Source organism: Calypte anna, chromosome 11 (genome assembly GCF_003957555.1).
Source record: "Calypte anna isolate BGI_N300 chromosome 11, bCalAnn1_v1.p, whole genome shotgun sequence".
In the NCBI taxonomy this organism is placed as follows: domain Eukaryota; kingdom Metazoa; phylum Chordata; class Aves; order Apodiformes; family Trochilidae; genus Calypte; species Calypte anna.
This window is the reverse complement of record NC_044257.1, coordinates 248458-275799: the sequence shown is the minus strand read 5'-3', so window position 1 is coordinate 275799 and position 27342 is coordinate 248458. Positions and strand designations below refer to the sequence as shown.

Below are 27342 nucleotides of genomic sequence, written 5' to 3'. Positions count from 1 at the left end.
GAAACCCCTCAAACCACCTTTTGCCATGTGCTCTGATCCTCCAGCCCAAATTAGTGGTGGCTCTGCTGCTCCAAGTGGAACAAATGTCACTGTCATGGTTTGTTTGGTCTCCTGCTGCTGCTTTGTTTTATTTTGGGTCCTGCTGCCTGTCAGGGCAGAAGCATGATCCTGGTTTTGTGAGGTTCAAATGAGGATTTTCATTTTGAAGCTGAACAGCCCGTTGCCAAATGGTTAATGACATTTTTTTATGGGAAAACAGGATCTTACTATCCAAGACAGACCTTCAGGGCTTTTTCTGGCCTGCTGAATCCAGCGTGTATCAGTTGCTGTTCCTAAAATCACAGAATCACAGAAAACTGGAGGTTGGAGGGGACCTCAAAAGATCATGGAGTCCAACTCCCCTGCTAGACCAGCTCACCCAGGAACACCTCCAGGTGGGTTTTGAGTATCTTCAGAGAAGGAGACTCCACAACCCCCCTGGGCAGCCTGGGCCAGGGCTCCCTCACCCTCACAGTGAAAAAATCCTTCCTAGTAATTATAGAGAACCACCCATGCTCCAGTTTATAACCATTGCCCCTTGTCCTATCATTGAAGAGCCCCATACTCCTGGCTCTCTCCCTTTATGTATTTATAAACATCACTGAGCTCACCCCTCAGTCTCCTCCTCTCCAAGCTGCAGAGCCCCAGCTCCCTCAGCCTTTCCTCACCAGGAGATGTTCCACTCCCTTCAGTATTTTGATCACTCTGCACTGGACTCTCTCCAGCAGTTCCCTGTCCTTCTTCAACTGAGGGGCCCAGAACTGGACACAATACTCCAGACCCTGTCTGTGATGCTAATTAAAGATGTTACACTCCATAACTATTATTTTATATTTTGTTTGCAAGGATATATTAGCCTCTGCTCATAGACTTTGCACAAATTGCAAAAGGTAGCAGATTTTATGATTTAAGCAAATTACGATGATTTATTTCAGGGGAAAAAATATGACACCTCGCTGAAAGAGGTCTTGGAATGGGGTTAAGAGTGGGAGAAAATAGGCAGAACAATAGGATTTTTAAAATAGGATTTTTAAACAAAGTAATCCCCACAGGGAAGGGCTATTAAGGTAAGAAAGAAAGCAATTAAGCTTTTCACCCTCAGAGGAAAAGGCTGCCTCCTGTCCAGGGATTTTGGTCTCTTCTTGGGGACAGGACCTGCTGCTCCGTAGGCTCTTGCCATGCTGCTCCGACTTTGTTGCCACTTCCCCCCTTTTCCCTCAGGCTTTTTATATAGCAAAAAGTTCCTTCTTTTCATAATTATTGCCATAAGTTTGCAGATTTGGTAGCTTGGGTCTTCCCTTTGTATTCAGGTTTCCTGGAATTCTTGGGTTTGCTATCAATGTGCATTAGATGTCTGGCAGCCAGCATGATTAGCATTTTATCTTTTCCAGTCCTCATCAGATTTGGTTGGTGGAGACAGGCTTGATACACTTCAAACAGTGTAAACCAAGATGGGGAGCCACAGGGATACTCATGGAAATGAGTTTACTACAGTGATGCCTGGGGTGGGGGAGAAATCTGTTGATTGGAAATAACTTCAATTTTGCTGAATCAAGAGACAAATTCATATTTTCAATGTGTCCACATCACAAGGGCAGAGAAGAGGGGGAGAAGAACCTCTCTCAACTCCCTAACCAGCCCTTCTAATGCACCTCAGGATGTCACTGGCCTTCTTGGACTCAAGGACACATTGCTGGCTCGTGGTAATCCTTCTGTCACCCCCAGGTCCCTTTCCCCTTCACTGCTCTCCAAGAACTCAGTCCCCAACCTGTGCTGGTTCTTGGGGTTGTTCCTACCCAGATGTAAGGCGGGAGGTTGGAGTCTTTTCCCAGGCAACTCTCAGCAAGACAAGAGGGCAGGGTCTCAAGTTGTGCCAGGGGAGGTTTAGGTTGGAGATGAGAAAGAATTTCTTTCTGGAGAGGGTGATCAGGCATTGGAATGGGCTGCCCAGGGAAGTAGTGGATTCTCCGTGTCTGGAGATCTTTCCAAAGAGCCTGGATGTGGCACTGAGTGCCATGGGCTGGGAACCACGGGGGGAGTGGATCAAGGGTTGGACTTGATGAGCTCTGAGGTCCCTTCCAACCCAGCCCATTCTATGATTCTATGATTCCATACTTTCCCTTGCTGTAATTCATTACATTTTCCCCCACTCAGCTCTCTGGCTTGCCTGTCAAAGCCAGCTAAGCAGCGCAGGAACCCAGGGTGTGTTGTTCCCCAGAGCTGGCAAAACCACAGCTCCCTCTGAGCAAATCTGCTGTTCCAGGGTACCACAGCTTGACACAAACCTTGTCCTCTAAGTTGGCCTCTTGGCTCTGCAGCACCCATCAAAAGCACAGCCACTTTGCATTAATGAGATGCATTTCCAGGGGTATCTGCCCCTAAACACCTACAAAAAAATAACCTCCTTGGCTAGGTGTGCAGAAAGAGGCACCATCTGTGAAAGCAGAGCACAGCAGAACAAGCCTGTCTGACGTGGAAGAAATCTTGGTCGCCTGACACCACCTCAGAATAGCTAAACAGAGCAAAACAACGTGTGTTTGTGCTTGAATCCCAGTGATGTTTATTTACTAGGACAAATATAGCTGAGGGTAGCAACTTATCAAGGCTTGCTTTATTTCAAGAGCAAATTGCTACCATGGAACCAGACATTTGATGTTTCCCTGCTATTGCCCAACAAAGGAAGCTCGCTCTGGTAACTCGGCTAATGACCAGCAAAGTCACCTCATATGGATTATGAAAATCAAAAGGACAAAAGGTTCAGGAGGAAAAATAACAATTTCCATCGCTTGCTTTTGTGATCAAACAGTGGGGAATTCGCAGCAGAAAACTCTGCTTTGGAATAGAAAAATAATAGTAACAGTGAAAATAAATGGCAAGGTCTTGGCTCTATTGAGCTTTTCTGAGCCTGAAAACCCACAGGTTTTGCTGCTGGAGAGGGTATGAGGAGTCACTCAAAAGTCAATAATCAGCAGAGAGGGATCAGTGCCTTCCAATGAGTGCTCTACCTACAAAGACAGTAAAAGGCTCAAGCAACATCCATCATCTTATCCCTTTACACTGGCTCATGGCCCTGAGTTCCCCATGTAGCATGCTTGCTATTATGGCAACAAAGGAAATTCGATCAGAGCAACACTAACAAACAATCCAACTGGATAAAATCTTCCTCACTACTTCAAGGAATTTGCCAAGCTGGAAGATCCCAACCTGGCTTTCCCAGAATGTGGAATATGCTGTGTCTGGAGCATCCTGACTGCATCTCCATGTCTGCTGTCCTGGGTACAGGGCTGTGTGCTGGCACACTTCCAGCCTATGGGACAGGGCAGGCTTAGGATTCTTCCAGTTTGTTCTGTTCAGGCACTAAAAAAACCCCAGGCTATTCTCCTTCCCTGGTTGTCATAAGAGTTCTGTTTTCCCACCATAGATTTACTGAAAAGATTCATAATGTAAGAAATCAACTGGAAATGGAAAGTTCAATATCAGATTGAATTGGTTTGGGTATCTGTGAGACAGCAAATTTATCTATTAGGTTCCCAGAGACTTCAAGCACTGAATTCATCATCTTAACACAAATCTACAGATCATAAGTTCTCATTTGGGGTTTGATGTCACACTTCCATCCTGGCCAGCTAACTGCCTTTTCCTCCTATTCCTTATGGCCACATGACAAAATAACTCTGCCCCTTCTGCTTCACTGGTGGCATGTTTCTAGAATTAAAATATATATTTAAAAATAATAATAAAATAAAAGGTAAAAGCAATCTGCAGGCTTATATATACTCCCCTACATGCACAAATTTATTTATAGCAGGACTCCTTAGCTGAGGAATTCAAAGCACTATTTGAACTGATAGATGAGTCACCTGCCTTCCTGAATCTTTACCTTAGCAGCTACTCTAACAAGACAGCAAAGACCTGAATTTAGTTGTGAGCATGAAAAATGCAGATGCTGAACCCTCCTTTGAAGTGTGGTGCAGACTTGGGGAGGTGCATTTGGTCTTGAGGGCTCATCTGGAACCTGGCTGCACCCAGAGCCTTGCAGCAGTGATGTAAGCAAGCAGGGGAAGTGCCCACAGCTGCCTGTCAGGTCACTGGATGACTCTGGGAGCCAGGTTTCCATCTCTGGCAGAGAAAAGCAGTTGTTCTTCCTTTTGTGTCTTGGAGGAACAGCCCTGTAAGCCATGGGGTCCATAGTCTGAGATTGGTGTATCTAGGTTTGTATTTCCAAACTGAAGACTTTCCTGGGACAATCAAGAGCCTGAAAAATGCTCCCTTTGGGCCAAGCTGGGATGACTGCATGATGGATCCACCACACAAAGCTAAGGTTAATGCTTCCCTGACACCAGAGAGAAAGATTCCAACTGGTTTCCACACCTACACTGCTGCTGGCTCAGTGCTTAACACCAAAACCAGAAGCCTGATTTTTCCCACCTTTTAGGTGAATTCAGCATTCTTGTAGTCTGTCCCATGTTCAGATGGTGGCTCTTGGGGTGGGGGAAAGGACCATGTGTGTTGAGACCCAAAGAATGTATGAGGCTACTACACCAGCTGGCTTCCACCTCAACACAAATGTGTCCCAGGGCTGGTTTGGTTACAGGGGCTTATGTCATGATGAAGAAGAAGCCACAGCACTTTGCTGCAGCTTTGGAGTACCCCAGGAAGCAGCAGCCCTTTTTCTCAGGGGTGTAGTGCAATCCTGAAAGTAGCTTACAGGGCCTGCCAGAGCCATCCTGGAGAAACCCATCAAACTGAGGCAACAGCGTGGCCAGCAGGTCCAGGGAAGGGATTCTGCCCCTGTGCTCAGCCCTGGGGAGGCCACAGCTTGAGTCCTGTGTCCAGTTCTGGGCCCCTCAGCCCTTCAGGAAGGAGCTTGAGGTGCTGGAGCAGGTCCAGAGAAGAGCAAGGAGGCTGTGAAGGGATCCAGCAGAATTGCTGTGAGGAAGGGCTGAGGGAGCTGGGGGTGTTGAGGCTGGAGAAGAGGAGGCTCAGGGGAGACCTCATCACTCTCTGCAACTCCCTGAAAGGAGGTTGGAGCCAGGGGGGGGTTGGGCTCTTTTCCCAGGCAACTCTCAGCAAGACAAGAGGGCAGGGTCTCAAGTTGTGCCAGGGGAGGTTTAGGTTGGAGATGAGAAAGAATTTCTTTCTGGAGAGGGTGATCAGGCATTGGAATGGGCTGCCCAGGGAAGGAGTGGATTCTCCGTGTCTGGAGATCTTTCCAAAGAGCCTGGATGTGGCACTGAGTGCCATGGGCTGGGAACCACGGGGGGAGTGGATCAAGGGTTGGACTTGATGAGCTCTGAGGTCCCTTCCAACCCAACCAATTCTATGATTCTATGAACCCACGGCAGCACGGATGGTGCCTCCCCCAGAAGTTTGTTACACAGCTCAGGGAAGGGGGGGCCTTATGGACATCCTCAAGTCTGAACAAATACGAGTCCCCCTGCTTCTGACCCTGTGTTTTTGGATGAGAAAAGGCAGAGGGGTTTGGGAACACAGGGGCAGCCTATATCCACCCTCAACACCACCAGAGAGATGCAGACTAAAAGAAAAGCTCAACAAAGGGGCTGGCTGAAAAGCCAAGAGTAGCAACAAACCCCAGCTCAGTGCCCACTGCTCAGTGCCTCCTGTTCCATAAAGGACCAATTCTCCTCCCTTTTGGAAAACAATGTGTTCCACACACTGAAAGAAAGAACAGCCCCTCGCCAAGCCCCCGGCAGAGGCAGTGTCAGGGGATGTCAGGCTCTGCTCAGAGGATAACAAAGGCATCAGCCTGCAGCCCAGCTCCTCCTGCCATCACAGCCTGCCCTGCCTGCACTGAATGAGGAGGTTTTTTCCCTCCTAATGGAAAGGAAGAAAACCTCCAGTGCAGATAATCCTCCCTCGTAATGGCAGTACATTTGGGACAGGGGCCAAACAATGGAAAGAACGAGTCAAATCTCTTTTCCTTAAAGCCTGGCCTGATTGTGATAATGTAATGGCTTTGGTCTGGATGTTTCCAATGCTGTTCAGTGGGATTCATTTAGCAGATTGTTGCTATCAGCTAAAATAACTAAGAATGAGGAACTGAACAGATATTATCAGCTTCTCCTCCCCAACAAAGCTGGTAACTTTTTGCAGGTGATGTAGAAGACAGCCTGATCTAAACTCAGGTTAGTTCAAACCAGCCAGCATCAGAAATGAAATTTTTTTTTTCTGTTTTACAGAAATGAAAATTTCTGTTCCCCTTTGCTTTCTGCAGCAGGATCAGCCATGCCCCTCCTAAACACAGGCTGAAGACAAGGCACCCTCTTCTCAAAGACAAAGCTCCTGTATTATTTTCTGTTCAGCCTCTTTCTATCCACTGCTGATCACAGTTTGCACTCAGAACCCAATCAAAAGCCCACTGAAGTCTTTAGGAACATTCATATTGATTTCACTGGTTTCTGGATCAAGCATATATGCTGTGAGCTTTATCTAGCAATGTTGGTTTCCAAAAACATTGTGGGCCTGGCTGTTGTTCAGCTTTCTAGTATCTGTCATAGCTAACTTCTATTTTTTATTTTTATTTTTTTACATATTTGTTTTACAGAAATAAAACACAGCTCGATCCCTGATACTACATGCAAGTTTAAGTGACTTTCAGTTACTATTAGCATGCTTTTAAGTGGGATTGTGGTGACACTCTAAAAGAAGCAGAATACTTAGGGGAGAAATGAAGCTATTGGGATGACTGGTTATACTGAAGACACTCCTCACACAGCCACACAGCTGGCAAAGAGCAAAATAAAGCTGCAATAAATTGATGACAACCACTTTCTAGAGAAATGACAGTTTATCTGAAGAGAGAAAAGACCATTCAGCTTCTCTCCTACAACATCTTAGGACACTGAGCATTTGCACACCTCTTCCACGAAGCAGAAATCCAGTAGCACCAGAACAACCACAACTGATCACCTCCTGTACCCCTTAAATGAGTACAAAAAGCCTCTCTTCTGGTTTTAATATATCCACTTAGCATCATCCTGGTGGCCTCACGGTGTGGGAAGCAACAGGATATTATGTTCGTTGTGCATTTCAAGGTGTCCAGTTGGCAAATAATCTCAGTGCTTTAGGAAAAAAGAAATTCTTGTACATTGAACAAGCTTTGGAATGGCTACAAGCCCAAGATCTATTGTTCTGGTTGGATTTGTAACAAGCCCTAAGCATGGAAAGGTCCAAAGGCCATGATCTATTGTTCTGGTTGGATTTGTAACAAGCCCTGAGCATATCATAAAAGCAGCTCCTTATTTGAATGTTTTTATCTTCCTGGTCATCTCATTTAGCTCCTTCTGGGTTGGTCATTTATTTTCTTCACTGTTGCCTTCTTCATTTGCTAGATTTGAAGGTGAAATCAAAGCTTGTCAGCAGCCTTGAGCAGGGTGTCAACACTAGTTTGAATTTTCTTTGCCTTCTCTTTAATTGAATTTTCATTTGCATTTCCCCAGCTGTTTCCCCTCCCAGGCCTTTCCCTCCCTCTCCCCCCTTTTCTCCACTTATCCATACACATCATACCAGCATTTCTGGCAAGTGCCAGCTGCAGATACAGCAAGTTCTTGGGCATCTTCTACTTTTAGAAAACCACCAAGAGGCCAAATAACACCCATGCTTGTTCTGGGAAATTGAAGCCTGCTTTTCAGACAGACAAGTCTCCTCAGTACCTCTCCTGCTTTCTCTGAAACACAGGCAGGAGGAGTGCAGAGCTACACATTTGGCAACTCAGAGGACAAAAAGCCACCTGTGGCTTCACACTCCTGGTTTTACTGCCACGTCTTTGAAATTGCATTAAAAAGAAATCACTTGTAGAGTTCTCCTCCACATTTCCCCAAAGCTGCCTTGAGCTTCTGGCAGGCTGGCACTCCAAGTGCAGTCCAGCCATGACCTTGCTACTTCAGATTTGTTTGACATCACCATGTTCTTGCCTTCAGCTTTGAGGTTGCTTTTTTTGACACGTTACAAATTCCTAAGGAGGAATGTAAGATGCAACCACGAAAACCTTCAACCAGGAACTGGTATCACTTCCTCCAACTGCTTCCTTCCATTGTGGGGACTGAACAATTCCTGCCTGTGCTTCAGGACAGCTTCTCTCGCCATGGAAATATTTGGTATAGGAAAAAGGAAAGCACCACCAACTTCTCCATCCAGGCCTTGGTATAAAGGCTGGGAATGATACAGCTCAGCTCAGAGATTCACCAGTTTATATTTCTGTGCTGTTCTGTGCTGAGAAGTGGTTAGGGGAATGTCCTGGTTTGGGCCAGGATAAAGGTGATTTTCTGTCTTGTCCTTTTGCTTTCAGCTCAGTCTCTTGTCAGCAGCTGCACTTGCTGAAATTCACAGCAAGTTTCTCAGGCAGTGGCTGCTCCTGGGACTGATAACTCCATGGTTATAGTTCCAGCCAGAGCCTGGTGTGCAGAGCCAGGGACACTGCTCAGCTCTGAGGAACAGTTTGCCCTCCAGAAGGAATAAAGAGGTCCCACCTGCAGCCTCCTTTGGGGAGGAACAGACAAGAGAGATGCCAGAACTGACCAAACAGAGGATTCCATCCCATACACCTCAGACTCAGGAGAAATTGGAGGGATCACAAGGGCCAAGCCAAGATTTCCTGCTTCCAGCTTCCGGCTGCCTGTCCTTCCTGCCTTTCCTGCTTCCTTTCCTTCACCTGGCATCCTGGAAGGATTCTGCCTGTTCCTCTGCCTGTGGTCCTGATCCATTCCAGCCTGGATCTGTGTGTTCCTGCCTCCAGCTCCCAACTGCTGCTGACCCCAGGATTCCAGCCTGGACTTTCCCAGGGCTGCCCTGCAGCCTCAGTGGGGATGGGAGAGTTACTGGGGGAAAAGGGGGGAGGAATGTGGTTTCCACTGTCCTGTATATTTGTATAGATTTAGTAATTTTTTCCTATTTATCATTACTGTTTCATTAAAGTTGTGTAGTTTAGTTTCCAACCCATCAGTCTCTCTCCCTTATTCTCTCTCCTTTCTTTATCAAGGAGGAGAGAGAGATTAATAGAGAGCTTCTGTTACTTGGTTTAATTGTCGGGACAGTGTGAAACCCTGACAGGGAAGCAAGTCAGACAAAAATTTCATGCTAGTGGAGAAAGTTCTCTCATGTGAAATCTATCTGCAGTTAGGAGTGATGTAGAAGTGTGAAAATCTTGGTGTCTTAAATTATTTACAAATAAATCACACAAACCACTGAGGAATATGTGATCAAGAAGAGTTCTGCATTAGGAAAGAGCTGGACAAAATGATATTTCATCACCTAGCCCGTCACTGGGCTAATAAGATTTCTGCCTGTAATTCACTATTCTGAAACTATTTACCATTTCCTACATGACAAGGGCAACTTCCATCAGTCAGTTTTTCAACCTGGAATACCTGGCTCTTTATCCAAATAGTATTCAGAGGAAAACAAGATTCTCATCTGAGCATTCACCTTTCTTGCTCTCACACACGTCACTTGATCCATCACTGAAAAATTTACACTGTCTTTGACAGTGCTGCTCTGTCAGTCTGACATAACCTGAGAGACACTCAGGGCATGTTTTCCTACTAAGTTAAAGGCTACAGCACTTCAGTCATTAATAATTAAGTGTGACTTTGCTATTGGATATAAGATCTGATCCTGTTCTTACATATGTTGGCATCTGTTTTCCACATCCACTGCAGTGCTTCTGGATATTACTGTGTGAACTCTGGGAAAATGGTCCCATGTTTTTCCACCTACACCCAGCACCACTACTCATGATAACTTCTGTTAAGGAGGTCTTCCAGAAGAGAATAATAAAGTTTTTAGAGAAGGCTTGCTTTCAACCAAAGCTGAATTAAAAGTTTCCTTCCCTTTCCCTGGGATTTTGGTTGGATATATTTGAAGAATGGAAGGGCACAAGATATCTCTTTGGGTTTTTTACCTGCAGAGTTTTGTGTCCTGCTTCTGCAGAATCATTTAGAAAATTAGTCTTAGTGGCTGACCATGAAAAGGGAGCTTGTTAGGATTTCTTTCTTTTGCTGTTGGCATTTTCCTATTGTCACATCCTACCACATGCATCTAACACTACTACTGGGGGGGCTGCCATTCCTCCTGACAGCCTTTGCCCTTCTTAACAGCTCTGACAGCTCTGATCCACTTATTCTTGGCACTTGCTTTGAGCAGGCTTCACATAAAGGTGTCTGTGTCCAGTCCCTGTACTGTTGTATCAAGCTGTTGTCAGTCTTCTGGATGACTGCTTAGGGAACAACCTTGTTTTGTTATCCAGATACTGAACTTGGGCATAATTCCTTATTTGACTCCTAATTTAAAGATCAAGTTCTGCCTTTTTCTGCCTCTTGTCTACCTTTGACTGTCTGCACGAAGTTCTTGTCTTGACTGATGCTGCCAAATCTCTGGCCATTTCTTTTCTTCTTCATATATGATGATGCAAGTCAACAAATTAAGTACTTGGGCACTTCTCTTCTTTCAGGGAACAATGCAGGAACTTAGTTGAAGCCTGAAGGTCATTAAAGGCAATGGGAGAGGTGGTTCAGAAGCAAGTGGGGCTTCAGAAAACAAGAAACTGTCTGGCAAACTGTCTAGTGTGCTTTCTTATTGTTTCCTAAGTTACTTAATACCCAGCATCTTGAAAAGACTTATTGTGTGAAAGCCTCTTGAAGGCAAAGAGCAAACACAAGACTTAGGGAGGAAAGGGAGATTGGGCCAGCTCCTTCTAGAGCTTTTGCAAGGCCACAAATGTGACAAATGTATTTCACAGGAAGGACTCTCTAGTCTGGCTTATAGTAAGAGCATTAAGGGTGTCTTCCTGAAGCTGAGAACTGGTGATTCCTTGTGAGGTGAGGAATAGCCCTTGTGAGCACTGGAATAGCTCATTGACCACAAGACACTGGGTGAAGGTGTAGACTATGTACACAGCGATCTCCCCTCTAAAGAGCAGCAGAGATCCCCCCAAACCACCTCTGACACCACCCTTCAGCTAAGCACAGCAACACCAGGTTTCTAATGCAGACTCAAAATGTGCTCCAAATAAAATGGAATTTGAAAATGTTCACCACCTGTGTAGTCAAGATTCTGCAGCATTCTGGCAGCCTAGTGGGGGAAAGGTACCTGATAAATTACAAAGACTGTCTCTGAGTCTGAGGGGAAACAAGAGTGAACTCAGAAGTCCAGGACAACTACAGCTTGTTAGAAAATAAGAGAGAGCATTCCAGGGTGAAGCAAACTTGAGCTTTGCATAAAAAATGTAAATGTGATTGAAACAGCATAACCAGATTAGAGGGTTTTGACCTCCACAAGCATCAGAGATGGTCTGAAACACTAAGAGAGCAACAAATGCTGCACTTCCCTTTTCACTGCATTGTCAGTCACATGAAATGTATTTAAAACAGCACAGAAATTGCAAGCCAGTGAAAGATCAGCATTTCTTTTACTTGAGCTAATAGGAGAAAATAAGGTTGGTTTGAAAAGAAACACTTGGCATTTAAATGCCTAAAGGTATATAAAGACTTTTTAGAACCAGTTTTCAAAGTCTGAATGTGACTGATTTGCCCTCAAAAATTAAGTCCTAACACACAGAACTAGCCAGGAGTGACTGAACCTTTCAAGACAATCTCACATCTCAACCTTCAGTACCCTGCTGCCTTCTGGAAACATTTGATGGATGTTCTTTTCTGCCTTTAATTTTTTTTAATTATTATTATTGTTTTGGTTTATTGAGGGAAGTTAACCCAGGCCAAAGCCAGTGTCTCTTCCATATCAGCAGAGAAACATCCTCACAGTGCCATGGCTGAGTAGGGACAGACAGAGGGGGATTAAACCCACAGCAACAACAAAAGGAGATTTTCATCCACCTTCAGATTCCAGCAGACTGCCCACAAAATGCTGCATGGAATAAATGCAAGAAAACAACACCTAGAAGCAGTGAAACAAACCAAAGTGGTAGGAAGGAGAATTAAAAGCAGAAACCACACATTCCCAGCTAAGTTTGGCTTTTTTATGCCTTCTAAGGGAAAACCCTGGCAACACTGCACAACATTGTCTCTCAGCTGTATTCCAAATTGAGGACATAGTTCTTCAGTTGAAACAGAAGTCAAGAACATTGAAGGTTTGCCCCTTAGTTTAGGAAACCCAAAAATGAACACGACATTTCAAATGCAGCTTTGTGAGAACCAACTTGGGTGGGACAGGCAAAATCTAATCCCAGAGAATTTCACACAGGCTCATTTTTTACAGTAATTAAATACATATATAAAGTCATAGAATCATGGAATAGGCTGGGTTGGAAGGGACCTCAGAGCTCATCAAGTCCAACCCTTGATCCACTCCCCCCGTGGTTCCCAGCCCATGGCACTCAGTGCCACATCCAGGCTCTTTGGAAAGATCTCCAGACACGGAGAATCCACTACTTCCCTGGGCAGCCCATTCCAATGCCTGAGCACCCTCTCCAGAAAGAAATTCTTTCTCATCTCCAACCTAAACCTCCCCTGGCACAACTTGAGACCCTGCCCTCTTGTCTTGCTGAGAGTTGCCTGGGAAAAGAGCCCAACCCCCCCCCTGGCTCCAACCTCCTTTCAGGGAGTTGGAGAGAGTGATGAGGTCTCCCCTGAGCCTCCTCTTCTCCAGCCTCAACACCCCCAGCTCCCTCAGCCCTTCCTCACAGCAATTCTGCTGGATCCCTTCACAGCCTCCTTGCTCTTCTCTGGACCTGCTCCAGCACCTCAAGCTCCTTCCTGAGGGGCTGAGGGGCCCAGAACTGGACACAGGACTCAAGCTGTGGCCTCCCCAGGGCTGAGCACAGGGGCAGAATCCCTTCCCTGGACCTGCTGGCCACGCTGTTCCTTGGCCTTCTTGGCCACCTGGGCACACTGAAAATGCTACAGTTAAACCTGCACTTCCTCAAGCCAGACTTCTCCTGATACAACCAACACTGCAAATAACTGTAAGTGAAATAAATTTGAGAGCTGAGAGCACCTGAGGCAAAAGGGAAACGAGCAGCACAAGAAAGGCCACAGCAAAAGATGCTTTTATTTCCTGATCTCTTTTCTTAGAGGTGTCAGAAAGACAGACTGAATATTTGGACACAAGTGAAGCTAAAATTGGGTGGCAATCAGCATAAGCAGAGGAGGTGTGGTCAGGATTTTAAATACATCATAAGAAAGTTGTTTTTTTCTGTATCTTATTAGAAATTTCAAAAACCTGTTTCAAAGTCCTGTACAGGGGTACTTCAAAAACCTCAACAGAAGGCAAATTTAATCCTGAACATCTGTTTAGGGCAGAAGGCTTCACCTATTTGTTTGCTCACAGATGAGAAAAAACAGAACAAATTGATCTTGCTGATCAGAACTAAAAGTACTAGTGTAATAACTCGGTTTTCATGCTCTGTCACGTAGGAAAAACTTTACAATTTGTTTATCCAAATATGACTTAAAAATAATTTTATTTATTGAAAGGATCAGTGAACAGAAGTAGGTAAATTAAAAACTAAGTAGAGCCAAAATTCTGAATTATTTACTGAACCATGTGAAAGATGACTGCTTTCTAATTCTCCCTCCTTTATGGGCTCTCCCTGGATACTTACATCTTTTTCATATGTTTTGTTGGTTTTGTTTTCTTTTAGTAATCAGCTGTGGTGAAAGACAGGGAAGAGATGTGTATCACCACAGAACACATGAGGTTTTGATTCATTCTCAGTACCTGGATCTCTTAGTGCTCAGCACAATGCAGGTAACAAACCAAAGAGCTCATGGATCTACCCTTCAGTTTAAACACCTTCAATGCACACACTGAGCAGCATCAGGTTTCCTGCTGAAGAACTAGCTGGGCAGCAACCACCTGTGAAGTAACAAGTTGATTGGGTTTTTTCCTGAGCTGCAAGGCAGGAGAATATAAATTTATTGTACAGATAAACTGAGGGGAAAAAAAAAGGGCATGCTACCAGGAGCTTTCTGCACTAGTAAGTAAATATCTTCTCATTCACGTGGAAAAATTTTTCCAATTTGACTAAATAATTAATCACCAAGGGGTGGCTGGTGATTAATGAGCAGTATGATGATGTTCTGAGGTACAGGGGAATTTTCTTTCAGCCCAGTGATTTGTGCTGGTGGTAGTGATAAAATGTTGATGATAAAAGCTCAGCAGTGTCTGTGGTGAGGGTACACAGATTACAGGGATCAGTATCTGCCCATTTTGGAATTTGTATGCAATGAGAAGGGACCCCCCTAACCTTGGGAAGGAGCAGCTCCCCCATGGGCTGTGGTCCACCTTACCAACCTGTCAATACGCAACTGGTTCCTCATTCTCACATGGGGCATGTGGAAGAAGCTCTTCCACAGTAGAAAGATCTGATTTAGCTGCAGCAAGCTCTAATCCCTCCTCCTCTAACACCCTTTTGCTTTGCTTAAAGATGTAAGAGGATGTAAGTTTAAACAGAATGCCACAACACACTGAAAAAACCCCTTAGTTCTGTGCTACTTGAGTAGTCCACCTGATTTTGTCACATTCAGCCCCTCTTCTGAGGCTGGTGTGTCCCTCCTGTGGATGAACAGAAGCAGAAACTTCCACCCTGCAGAGGAGCATGAGAGAAGAGGACAAACTCCTGGAGGCTTCACTATCACCATCTCAGATAAGCAGACACACCCCCACAATGTGATGTCCCTGAAGTGATTTGAAAATCCCACCACGAATTCTGGGTTCCAGAGACCACAGAGCTCCTCCAGGAACACAGGCATGGTTCTGTGTCACTGAGAGCTCTCTGCTAACTCCACCACCTTTGCTGTCTGGGAAGGAGCTGGATTAGAGCAGCCAAAGCAGCAAATAACAGAGCTGTAGTGAAGAAGGAGCACTGGATGTATTGGCAGGGAGGAAACATCATCACATCTCTGTGTGCATCCTGTGGCTCCAGAAATCTTGCAATAAAACCTCTCATTTATTATCTGGATTATGCAGCCTAACATCCATTTTGTGTGCTCAGCCTTTCCTTTGCACTTTTGCTTAATGCTTTAAAATTGGAGCTACTAACTCAAATCAGCTCTAAAAGGGAGAGGATAAATCACCAGCTTCTGCTTGGGGTAGTACATATTTTTATCACTGCAGTGATATTTTCCTCAATATATCCCCTTTCTTATCTCACCCCCTTCTGCAATGATCCCAGCTGATGGAGAAATGCTCCAAGTCTTGTACCAGACTGTCATAGTGTGTACAAGATGCTGTTGATGATGCTCTTGTAGACAAGAGCATTTATTACAAGTCTGAAGTTGCTGGAGAGCCTCAGAGCACACTGAGTCACTGCTCTGCCTTTCAGACTCTTTGAAGCACTGGGAGGGTGATGTTGCAGAGGAGGGACACACACACAGAGGTGAAATCTCCATCCTTGCCAAGCTGCCAACCCTGGGGTGATGAATTCCCTGACTAGGGTGTCTCTGGGTGTTCTTCTGGGCCAGTGACAGCCTGCTGAGCCCCTCCATGTTCACTGAAGCAGCTTCTGGAGACACCTCTCACAGCCTCCTGGTGCAGAACACATTGCTCTGCATTTCTGTACAAAGCAGCCTGCCACATGCCAAAGAGAAGAAAATCCTTTTCCTGGCTACTAAGCTCCAAAAAAAAAAAACTTCCCCAAACAGCAATTCCTGCCATGTTAACCAAGCAGAATTTTTGCTGCAAGGTTCCACAAGTTATCCTGGATCAAGGAGAATGTTCCATAAATTGTGTTTGACTCCTGAGGACACAAAATCCCCCAGGATGGCTTGATAGTGGAGAGGAGGGTTCCTAACAGCCATGGCCCAAACTTGTTTCATTTTGGAAGGACCTGTGTTACCCACACCTCTTTTCTCTCCCTCAAGCTGCTGTACTTCATCTCCTTTGTTTTAAGCTTGCAGGTTTCATGTTCTGATGAGCCAATACAATTTTTGGTGACCAAGCAGAACACCACATGCCCAAGAACAAAGAAAACCAAAGCAATTTAAACTCTGCCAATCCTTCTGTTTCAATATCAAAGATATTATTGATTAGCAACTTGCAAATAGGCACGATGTCAGCTTACTACACAATTCCCTGAGTTCCCTTCCGAGGGAGTGCTGCTCAGTTCCTTCTCCATTAACCTGAGAGCTGGGGAGAGTTAAGACATTTTTATTGGGAAGCAGAGGAATGCCCCCATCAAGAGTTTTCTTCTATTATCAAAATAAGCACACAATGATTGAGCTTTGGATTAAAGGTTTTTTTTCTCTCTTTCGCTCAGCACCAGATAACCATCAGTTCCTTTGCTTTGTGTTATTCAGTAGCATTTTTTTCAGCCTTTTCCACTTTCTGATTTTAGGCAGAATTATAACAGCATCTTATAAAGAGCACTGTAATCCTCCAGCCTCCCTACATCTGCCATTTGCCTGAATGGTCTTAACAATAAAATAAGAATGATTCAATTAATAGTTCAGGAGGATTTTTATATTAGGCTGAGCATTTCTTCAGCATTAGGAAAATAATGGCAAAAATAATTTGGATTTCCCTCTAAATGATGGAAATAAAAGAATGAAATAAAAGAATTTTTGAGGCAAGAAAAATGGCCTTGGGTTTAAAATGCCAATACTTTCTAAAATGTAATTTCCAGACCTTTTTGTTCCCTGGTTTTGGTTTTTTTTTTAATGAAACCTAGCCATTTCCAGTACCCTGCCAAAGGCCACATGAAGATTAGAAATTCATCGAATCTCATAAAAATTGTACCTTCAGCACAGGAAGAACTTGGCTCAAAGTCCAGCCAGGCTTCAAAAATAACCAAGCAGCTGAGATGTGTTTGGTTTCCTTGTCTTCGATTGGGCTGTTTTTTCTTTTGCTCACAATCCTTAGGCTTGAATGAGGACATTTATTTTTCAGTTCTGCTCTGAAGTGAGAAAAGCTTGAAGGTTTTTTTTTCAGAAACAAAAGAGAGATCTAAGCAAAGAACCCCTGAAACCAGAGCTTGCCCAGTCATCGTGCAAGTCCAGAAGCAATCACAGACTCTACAGAAAGCTGCAAATCTCAGGAGATTTACAATTGCACCAGAAGAGTGAGAACACTCTTAAATACCCTGGCCACCTGAATCTGAGAAGATTTTGTCAGTTCTCTTCTGACAGATCTCCTTGTCACAGCCTCGTAATGGATGAAGGACCAAATCCTGTCTTCTGTGCTCAGTTGCACTCAAGATTTAACCATGGACTTCGGAGTACAGAGAACAGGTCCTTCTGTTCACTGCCAGCCTCTGCTGACTCAGAAGAGAAGATTTTTACCTTCCTGACAGCATGAGCAGGTGGTGTAAGAACTCATAAGTTTGTCAGATCAAGCTTGCAGACCCTGTGCTCACATCAGGCTTTCTAGCTGCCAACCCACCACCGCTCATTTAAGATTTTGTATCCTGCAAATCCAGGAGAAACCAGGGTAAGCTGATGGAAACCAGGGCAGGATGGAACTCTGCAAAGGGTCTGAAAAAAACTAGTTCTACCATGGGTAACTAATTATGAGTCTGTAAGACTTTACTGACTGCCTGGCTCTTGTTCTTCAAGTGACCAGCAACCTGCTCCTGCCTTGGTCTTCATTTCACTCTTTCTCTAGACCAAACCAAGCAAAAGAACTCACAAAGTGCCTCTACCTCCAGGACTTGTCTCTTTCTCATGCTTCCCCCATCTTGGTAATCTTCCCCACGTGCCCCAGGTGAGCATACTGGAGAACTCAGCTCAGATGTGAAGTTGTATCCCAGACAGATAAGAAAGGACAGACTCAAGAGGAAAACCACAACGTTTTTTTCATTTGTCATGACTCAATCTGATGTCTCTTACAACTCCTGGGATCATCAAGCCAGGCATAAAACAAAACAGACTCGGTTACATTTGTGCAGCAGGTTTGTCTCTTTCTTCAGACCTCATTAAAAGAACTTCTTTCATCTCATTACACTGCTGAAACATTTTCAACAGGACGAGATGCCTCATGTCAGAATATGACAGGCAAGTTTCTTTAATGGTTTTAAAACTAGGTTGAAAGAGGAGAAGCTATGTAGTTCACTGTTGTCACTGAGAGATATTTTTACTTTTATGAGTCCCTAACACAAGAAACAAATTCAGAACTGTCAAGAAAAAAGAAAAAAAAATCAAATCCAAAGTGCATTCTGTCTTGCCTGCTAATATTGTTCCTGCTTTTCTCTGAAATCTCTCTCAGTCTAATAACAAGAACCTTAAGCATAAAAGAACAAACTATGGTTGGTAATGTTTTGGCTTACAAGCACAACTAATAATCCAAAATGAAGTGCTGAAAACACTTATTACCCTTTGTAAGTACAAGCCACAGTGAACAGCCTCACTTTGCTCTGTTCCCTTATGCCTGCCTGCTTCAGAGCCAATCTCCCTGCACTGTGCCACCACAGGCCATGGAAGGTGGCATCCAGGAGGCATCCACAGCATCCAGGGATGCAAGAAAACCTATGGGAAGTAGGTATGGAAAAAAGCTGTAGCAGGGGAAGAGATTCCTCCTAGAGGAGAATCCATTGGGATGCTTTCCCATGCCCTGGCAGGACACTCTGACTTACTGGAGGCAGGAATGTACTGTTCAGGCAGCATCTCACCCCCCAGGACTGCCACAGCAGGCAGCTCACTGCCAGGCACAGCTCTCACTGCCAAACCAGCTCCACCAGAGCTGCCTCTCTGCTGGGGTCTGCAGAGCAACAGAATGCCACAAGGATTCCGCCAAATCCACACCCAGGGCACTTGAGCAGCTCTTGGGCTCAACTTCAAATAAAGGCAGGAGCTCTTTCCTCTGCTTTTTGAAACCCAGTTCAAACGATGCCCAGGAGCAGCCTGTCACTGCCCTACTTTGGGCCATGAGTCTCAGAAATCCTGGAAAACAGAGCAGGAGACAAGTAAGGAGGAGGATGGTTCTGTCTGAACTGATGCTCTAGTGAGGTTTGTACCTCTGGGCTGCCAACTCACACTGTGATCAAATGGTTCTTGGTCTGGAGCAAGGCAGCAGGTCCATCCTCCTGCCCCTCCACCACCCTGCTGAGGTCTGCACCTGGTGCCACCAAGCAGAAAAGCCACCCAGAGCCCAGCAAGCTGTGGTTTGGTCCCTGAGAACACACTGCAGAGACAAAGCACCCCCACATTGTAAGTCCCCATGGGGTGAAGTATTCCTGGGAGATGGGGCTGCAAGTGTGAAATCCCTACAGTGCTGAGAGGCAGACATGTGGCAAAGAGCACTTGAGTGGGTGTTCACAACACATCATTTTGTTTCAATGGCATTTACCATCAAATCGCTGAGATGGGCTGTAAAACCAGTGGGTGAGGACTGCTTCTCACTCTGAAGTAGTTCATTAGATTATAAGTAATTTGGTTACACAGTGAGCAAGCAGAGCCCAGGGCTGTTTTGAGGGGCTTTCTGAAAAAGGTCAAGCCCATATATCAGATAGCTATTGGGATGTATGGCTGCTAGGGAGAAGAGAGTAGATATTTCAAGATTGGCATTGTAGGCTCCTGTATTTTTCTCCTAGCTGCACACTCCCATCCTTCCCATACACCACAGAAAAACACTTTGCAAAAAACCCCATCAGATAAGGCACCACCAACACTGCTGCTGAAGTGAGACATGGCTATTTTGGAGCACATACAAGGCTGGAAGCTCCAGAATCCTATGAGAGGGAGCCAGACCCAGCTCTCTACTCCCTGCTCCCCAGGGGACAGAAGTTGCTTTTGCAGAGGCAAAATCCAAAACCCAAACCCAAGATTTTTCCTGTGGGCAGGTGAAGCCATGTTTCCTCCTGAATGGCACAGCCTTGTGTGGGAAGGTGAAGTATTGCCCTGGCTCCCCATCCAGAACAGCTGCTGTTGAGTAGGTGGCAGGACCTTATTTTTGAAGCCACGCCAGCTACCTCAGTCTCTTTGCATTACTGATTATAGACTGAATTCCCTGGAAGCTCCATGCTGATGGCATTCCCACCTGAGTGCTCCATCCCTGCTCATCACTGGAGCATTGCACTCATAGATGGATTCTGCTGGGCAGTAACAGATGTGCTTGGTGTCTCCCTGGGCTTGTGATGAACAAACACATTCACTGGAGCTCTAAGTCCCCACAAAAATATCCTTGAACAGCAGCAGGCTCGATTCCTACAGCAGGCTCGATGCTACAGTCCAGGTGTTCCTGAACAGACCACATACTCCAAATTCTGCATGTGCTTAACATTTAGTTCAAGAAGAAAGATCTAAAAAAATGCTGATATCCACTTCAATCCTACATCAAAATGAATTTTTTGAGATGGGGTGGTGGAATTGCAAGAGGAATTTCTCTCGTCTGGTAACTCTCACCCTCTGGCCAAGCTCCAGATTTGCTTGGTTAAAACTGTTTTTTAACTTAAGCTGAGTGAAAAGAGAACCTGGTCACAGCCTGATTCTGCACATGGTGCCACACTCTGGAGTTTCATTGGCTTCCATGCACAACTGCACCTTCCAGGACTGTCCCCCTGCCTAGCTTGGTCCTGACCATTCATTTTGAGGCTTGAGTGAAAATATCTGGACTGCAGAACTGATTGAGAAAAAATATCAAGCAAACACAACCAGTTACAGTGACCTTGGGTGCTAGGAAAAGTGCAGTTCCTGGCCTGGGTCACCATTGCTTTCAGCTTAACTCCAGTTCCACCTCTCTGACATTCACCAGTATTGCTTTGCTGGATAACTCCCTGCTCACTACCTGAAAGCTATCTCCAAATATTTCACTGAAACATCCATAATTAATTTTACAAATCCTAATCCCCATGCTGGCTAAACTCTCAAATTATTCTATTTTGTACTTGTCACTTCTCCTCCTGCTAACTAATATTTCATGGATTAACTGGACAGCCTGTAACCTCTCCTTAGTCCTCTGTAACAACATCTGTTCTCTGTTCCTTTGTCTTAGCATTTTCTTTTCAAGGCACTATCTGAGTGTGAAGCTGCTTTAACCATTCATAACTCTGAGATTTATTATCTAAGAAGCAGACCAATAACACAGTATTACAAAAATAAAACAGCACTCTCTTTCATCAAAATCTAATGAACACACGATTTAATCTTTATTAAGAATTCATTAGGTTCTCAGCAAGCCTGTCTAATGGAGCCTGACCAGGTGAAATGCTAATGCCTACGTTCTATTTAAATTAATCTTCAGAAATGTTAATTTCCCCAGATTGTTCCCTGCACATTGCTCTCTCCCTGGTGCTCACAGCTCCTCAGCTCTCTCCAGCTGCCAGCTCATAGCAACACCAGAGCTGTCCCCACCCCAGGCTCCCCACTCCCCACTGTCACACTGGTGGACACCTCCCAGTTTACCATAGCAGCCTTCTTGGGATTTTCAAGACAGGTAGAAAGCTGCAAGCCTAGCGTGCATTAATTTAAGACTGTTTCACATAAATTATATATATATGTGCATATAGTATACAGGAAGAGGGGAGGTTTGGGTTAGACATTAGGATGAAATTCTGTAGTGTCAGAGTGCTGAGCCCTTGGCCCAGGTTGCCCATGGAAGCTGTGGCTGCCCCATCCCTGAAAGTGTTCAAATCCAGGTTGAATGGGGCTTGGAGCAACCTGGGCTGGTGGGAGGTGTCCCTGCCCATGCAGGGGATTGGGACTGGGTGAGATTTAAGGTCCCTTCCAACCCAAACCATTCTATGATTCTATAACATATATACACACATGTGCAAAAACTATATACATAAACATATATATATATAAAACAGGTTATATTTCAGTCCTCAATATACTGATGTAGTCCAGCAAACAGGTTGTTATCTTGATGTAATTTGTTTCAAAACAACAAGAGCTCTGCTCTTTGGCAAACAAGAGTCACTGTACAATAATTGTGTAAGCCAGAACTATCACCACCTGCCCTCCTGCCTCTCTGCACTGCTGTGCTCTTATTGTGGTACCTACAGCCTCTCCCTTCACCCAAAACCCATCGCCTGCCATTCCAGCATGCTTCTGCAGAAGTAATTCCCAGATTAAATCATTTATTTGTGCTCATCTGCAGTAACAGATCCACCACTGATCCACCTTCTGCACACAACCAAGAGCAAACCCACCCCAGCCCCAAATCAAACTGTCGGAGTGGGAAGCCCCCTTTCAAACTGTGACAGGGGAAGCTCGGAGCCTGTGGGGTGCACAAATATTGGTGGGAGACCACCGGGTACTGGGGGGAGCCTCCTCGCAGCCAGACCTCCCATCCCGACCGTGCCTTGGGGAAGTCACTGCCTGGGGCGGGGATGATGGGTTAGTCCCCTGGGAGCCCCTGAGGGGTGGACACAGCGGCCACAGAATGGATACAGAAATATCCGGGTCACCCGCTAAGCCACTCTGGATGGTGAGGAGCAGGGATGAAGGCCCGGATCTGCCCCTGCAGCGCACGCACACTCACACTCACACACTCTCACACTCACACGGTCATACACTCACCCCCACACTTACACTCACACTCACCCTCACACACTCTCACACTCACACCCTTACACACACGCACACTTACACACCCACTACGGGACTGCAGGGCAACACATTGCCGAGCGGCAACGAGCCCCTTCGGCTCTTTCCGACACCGTTCGGCTTCCCCCCGAGCGACTCCGAAGGCACCGGAGCGTCTGTTCGGGCGCCGCCGGGAGGAGCCGAGCGACGCCGAAGCGACGGCGCTGCCGGCGGGTTCGAGTCCCCGCTGGGCGCTGTCCACCACGCCAACCGCCTGAAAGCCACCGCGCCGCGTCGGGACCTGCCCCCCGTGGCTCCCGGCTCCGGGGAGAGCCGGGCCCCCCGCAAAGGCACCGGCACTGCGGAACGCAGCCTGCACACACACAGCCCCCTCCCTGCATCCCATCCACACCCAGTTCTGCTGCCTCTCCCCCTTAGCTAAGCAGCCCCGGTCCCCTGGGGGGCCCCTCCCGACCACGTATCCCGCTGCAGCCACCGGCATCGCCCCAGAAGCGACCGCTCCGTGCCTCTACCCCAAGACCCTTGAACCAGCGCCCGGGCTGGTTCCGTGATGGCGCCCGCCTCGCCCTAGCCCGTCATCTCTGCTTGGATAGGAGGCCAGGGTATTCCATTGTATTTTAATTAAAAAGGAGGAAGGGAAAGAAAAGAATAGCTCTGCCAAGGGAATAGCTCCATCAGCCTTCCCCCGCACCTGCTTTCCTATGCAATTACGGTGGAAGAGATGGTGAGCTAGGGTTGTTGGGTGTTGGTTTTTTTATGCACTGCTGTTTTAATGCACGGTAATGTCTAATCAAACACAGGGTGTGTAAGGGAACCTCAGCGAGGGCTCTGGAAGCCACCTTAGCCCCTGAAATGACAGAGGTTCTCTTCACGGGGACATCTGCGCGGCCTCGCCCCGCGGCAAGGAGGGGGAAGGAAGTCCAATTCCCACTCCCTGCCACCTTCCCCCTCCCTGCCGAGGGGCGAGGCCTCCACTCGACGCTTCAGCACCAACCGGCCCTGAACAGCAGCGGGAGCACCGGCGGCGGCCTTCACCTCCCCCCTTCCCGCCCTCACCCCCCCAGAACCGGGGCCGTTCGCCTCCCCGCCCCGGCGGTCCCCTCAGGTAAACATGGCGCCCGCGGCCCTCACTCAACTCATCGAGCCCCCGCCCCGTTCCACCGCCCATTAACGCCGTTTACTCACACACCCCCGCCACGGTTTCCCCGCCGGACTTACTTCATTTGCTTCACGATGGTGCTTTTCCCCGACTCTCCGGCTCCTGTGGAAAGAAAGATTGAGGGGGGATAAGCGCGGGGGAGGAGGCGGATGAAAGAACGCGGGGCAGCGGGGGGGATGGCCGGGCCGCCGGTTCTTACCGAGCAGGAGGAGTTTCACGTCTTTGGCGGCGCTGATCCCGTCCTCCTTCAGGTTCTTCTCGATGGCCTTGCTCCGCTCTAGGGCGGCTCTTTCCTCGGCGCTCAGGGTACATCCCATGGCGGCGAAGAAAAATTCAATTTAAAAAAAAAATTGAAAAAAAAAAAGGGGGGGGGGGAGCAAAAAAAAAAAAAAAAACAACAACCCTCAGCCCCCACCGCCGCCGCCGCCGCCGCCTCGGCTGGCTCCCGCGGGCAGAGTGGAGGAGGCAGGGGCAAAGCCAGCCACCGGCGGGCGGGGGGGGGCACACGGATCAAAGAATTAAAGCAGATGGCCGCGAGCCTCCGGGCAGCGCAGCGGCTCCGCGGCGGCGGGGCTCCCGGCTCCCTCCTGCCCCTCTACCCGCGCCAGAGCGCTCAGTGCATCCAGCGGGGCTGCTACGGGCACGGCGAGCTCTTCCCGGCCGGGAGGCGGGGGAGGAGGAGGAGGAGAAGGAGGAGGAAGAGGGTTGGCGGCGGGGAGGGGGTGGGAAGGGCGCTTCCCTATCCCGTGCTCCCGGCTGTCGCGCTCTCCCCTCCTCGGCGGGGCTCTGACGGGCGGCGGGCAGCGCGGGCAGCGCTCGGCGGAGCCGAATGGAGGCGCGAGAACGGCGGCTGCGGAAGGGAGGGGGCGCGCGGGGCTCCGCGTTCCCGCCCGCCTCGCCCGCTCCCGTGACGCGCGCGGCTCGCGCATGCTCGCCCCGGCCCCGCCGCCGCCTCAGGGCCCGGCCGCGGCTCCGCTGCTCTCCCCAAGGGTCCGGGCCCGGCTCCGCACCCTGCCCGCCGGTCCCACGCCGCGGGAGGCCGTGACACGGGCTCCTGCGCCGGGAGCGGGGCTCCCGGTCCCTCGGGACTGGGGGTTGCCTTGGCTCCCGGTGCCGGGCCCAGCGCCTCTGTGCTGAGGGCCGGGTCGGCGTCGGTTGCGTGGCCGTGGGGCTCCCCGCACGCCCTGAGGGTGCCCCACGGCTCCGCTACCCGCGCTCTGTCCGGGCACCCGCAGGCCCGGAGCAGGGAGGGAATCGTCCACATGGATGTGGTTGGTGTAAAACATGGAGTTCATCCCCATTTTGGGTTGCGTTACCCACCGGTGGCACTGAGCACCGAGGCTCTGGGTTAGTTTGTGCTGCAGTACAATCACAGTCCCAGCAGATGACCTGTCTTCTTGTCATAGCCATTCCACGACATCTGAGATGATTATTTAGGAATTCTGCCTGGTAAAAATCCTGCAATCTTCCTGGTTTTGCCATTTCACAAGGCTGGAAACAGAGAAGGAAAAAAAAGCCATCGAACCCAAGCAAACAAGCAAACAAAAAAACCCCCAAACCAACCAACCAAACAGAAAAAAAAAAAACCCAAACAGGAAAAACAAATAGGACTTTGTTTGAAATGCTTTCCTTTTGGCCCAGGCACGTCGCAATATATTCAACTTTAATCCATAACATTGATTGATATGTGACAGTGTGCCTATAAAAAGATCCAGAGAGAAAAGAACAAAGTGTTGAGCACAGCAAGCTGAAGTGCATCAAATCAAAACGAAGAAAATCAAGGACTGCTGCCTGATTTATTGGAAGGACACCCACTACTTGAGCAAACAAAAAGTCTGCAAAGGGAGTTTGGTTGTTAGGAAGTGGCTGTGACCAATGGCATCCTGGGCTGGCTCAGGAACAGCGTGGCCAGCAGGTCCAGGGAAGGGATTCTGCCCCTGTGCTCAGCCCTGGTGAGGCCACAGCTTGAGTCCTGTGTCCAGTTCTGGGCCCCTCAGCCCCTCAGGAAGGAGCTTGAGGTGCTGGAGCAGGTCCAGAGAAGAGCAAGGAGGCTGTGAAGGGATCCAGCAGAATTGCTGTGAGGAAGGGCTGAGGGAGCTGGGGGTGTTGAGGCTGGAGAAGAGGAGGCTCAGGGGAGACCTCATCACTCTCTGCAACTCCCTGAAAGGAGGTTGGAGCCAGGGGGGGGTTGGGCTCTTTTCCCAGGCAACTCTCAGCAAGACAAGAGGGCAGGGTCTCAAGTTGTGCCAGGGGAGGTTTAGGTTGGAGATGAGAAAGAATTTCTTTCTGGAGAGGGTGCTCAGGCATTGGAATGGGCTGCCCAGGGAAGTAGTGGATTCTCCGTGTCTGGAGATCTTTCCAAAGAGCCTGGATGTGGCACTGAGTGCCATGGGCTGGGAACCACGGGGGGAGTGGATCAAGGGTTGGACTTGATGAGCTCTGAGGTCCCTTCCAACCCAGCCCATTCTATGATTCTATGATTCTATGATCCCTGGGTTGTGAAGGGCCACACTCCCATTGTCTTCGTTTTCCACTTTGGATTTCTGTTCCCTCTGGGATCTTCTGACCTGCTGGCCTGAGTTCTGCAGTTCCCACAGCCAGGCCCATTCTATTAGGGGCAGAACTATGTTTTAGATTAAGCCTTGGAAGTATTTTAAGCATGACTTCCCCGGTGCTTTCCTTCAAGGCAAACATCATCTCCCAGCACTGTTTCCCACCCTGCCTTCCTTGCAGCTTCCCATTTTCCCTCCACGCCTCAGAAATGAAGGGGGGAAACATGGTGTGCAGGTAATGAGATGAAGAAGAGACAAGAGGCAGGAGCAGACAAAAGAAAGCAAAAGGGAACTCATAAAGGACCAGTAATATTTACCACACATTTGTTAGCTAATAGCTGTGGTATATGAATTTTGGGTAATTCATTTCTGGGGCTGAAATGAACAGGCAAGGCTCCTGTGTGTGTTCATAAGGGAACAAATGGAGAGAGGAGTGGCTACAGAGCAGTTCCTGATCTTTAACATTCACACAAATCTCTTGTGTTAAATCAATAGGCTCAGGATTTCAATCAATAGGTTTCATTTCAATGGTTCCAGCCAGAGGGCATTATGAAAAGGGCTGTTTAGAAAAGGTATAGTCAAGAAATCCAGAGGCAGTGTCCTCATGGCTGCATTTACTTCCCAACTTCTCCAGCAGCTTGCAAGCCTTGGAGTCATATTGGGATACTCTCTGGGATTTTACTAGGAGAATTAGTCTTTTGTATCAGCCTCAGGCTACTACTTATCTGACAAATTTGTAGCTTCTGCCTCCTGCCATGAAGAAAATAATTTCTCTTCTGCTCAACCACATTCAGCCCTTTGTCCCTTGTACATCCCCATCACTACACAAATATCTGCTAATTTATTTCTTAAGGGAAAATCAGGAAGGACCAAGTCTTTTCCTCAGATCTCAGAAAGATTCAGGGGAGCAACTGTGACACTGAGCCATTTTTGCACCACTTTTATGGGGCTGCTGGTTGAGTAGAGCTGATGAAACTGTTTCACTTGAAATTTTTCCAGAGAGAAATTTTGTTTTTTGAAAAATCTGCTTATTTATGGCAGATGAGTTTCAAAAACCTCAGAAGGAAAAAGCCTGCTTCCCCCCCCCCCCAGTCAAAATATGTATCAGCCTACTTGGCTTTTGAGATAAATATGTTGG

General features: G+C 47.3%; 1 protein-coding gene across 2 annotated transcripts in view; it reads right to left on the bottom strand.

Moving 5' to 3' along the window:
* Positions 1–24509, bottom strand: part of GNAO1 (G protein subunit alpha o1) — a 133071-nt gene extending 108562 nt beyond the window's left edge. The window contains exons 1-2 of one of the 2 annotated variants that reach the window (XM_030457837.1): positions 23852–24509; positions 23712–23754 (exon numbers count right to left, since the gene is read on the bottom strand). In XM_030457837.1, the coding sequence (XP_030313697.1) occupies positions 23712–23754; positions 23852–23969 (161 nt within the window). In that variant the 5' untranslated portion in view covers positions 23970–24509. The remainder of the gene's footprint in view (positions 1–23711; positions 23755–23851) is intronic. The other variant, XM_030457836.1, reaches the window with a different exon arrangement.
* Positions 24510–27342: the final 2833 nt, after the last annotated feature.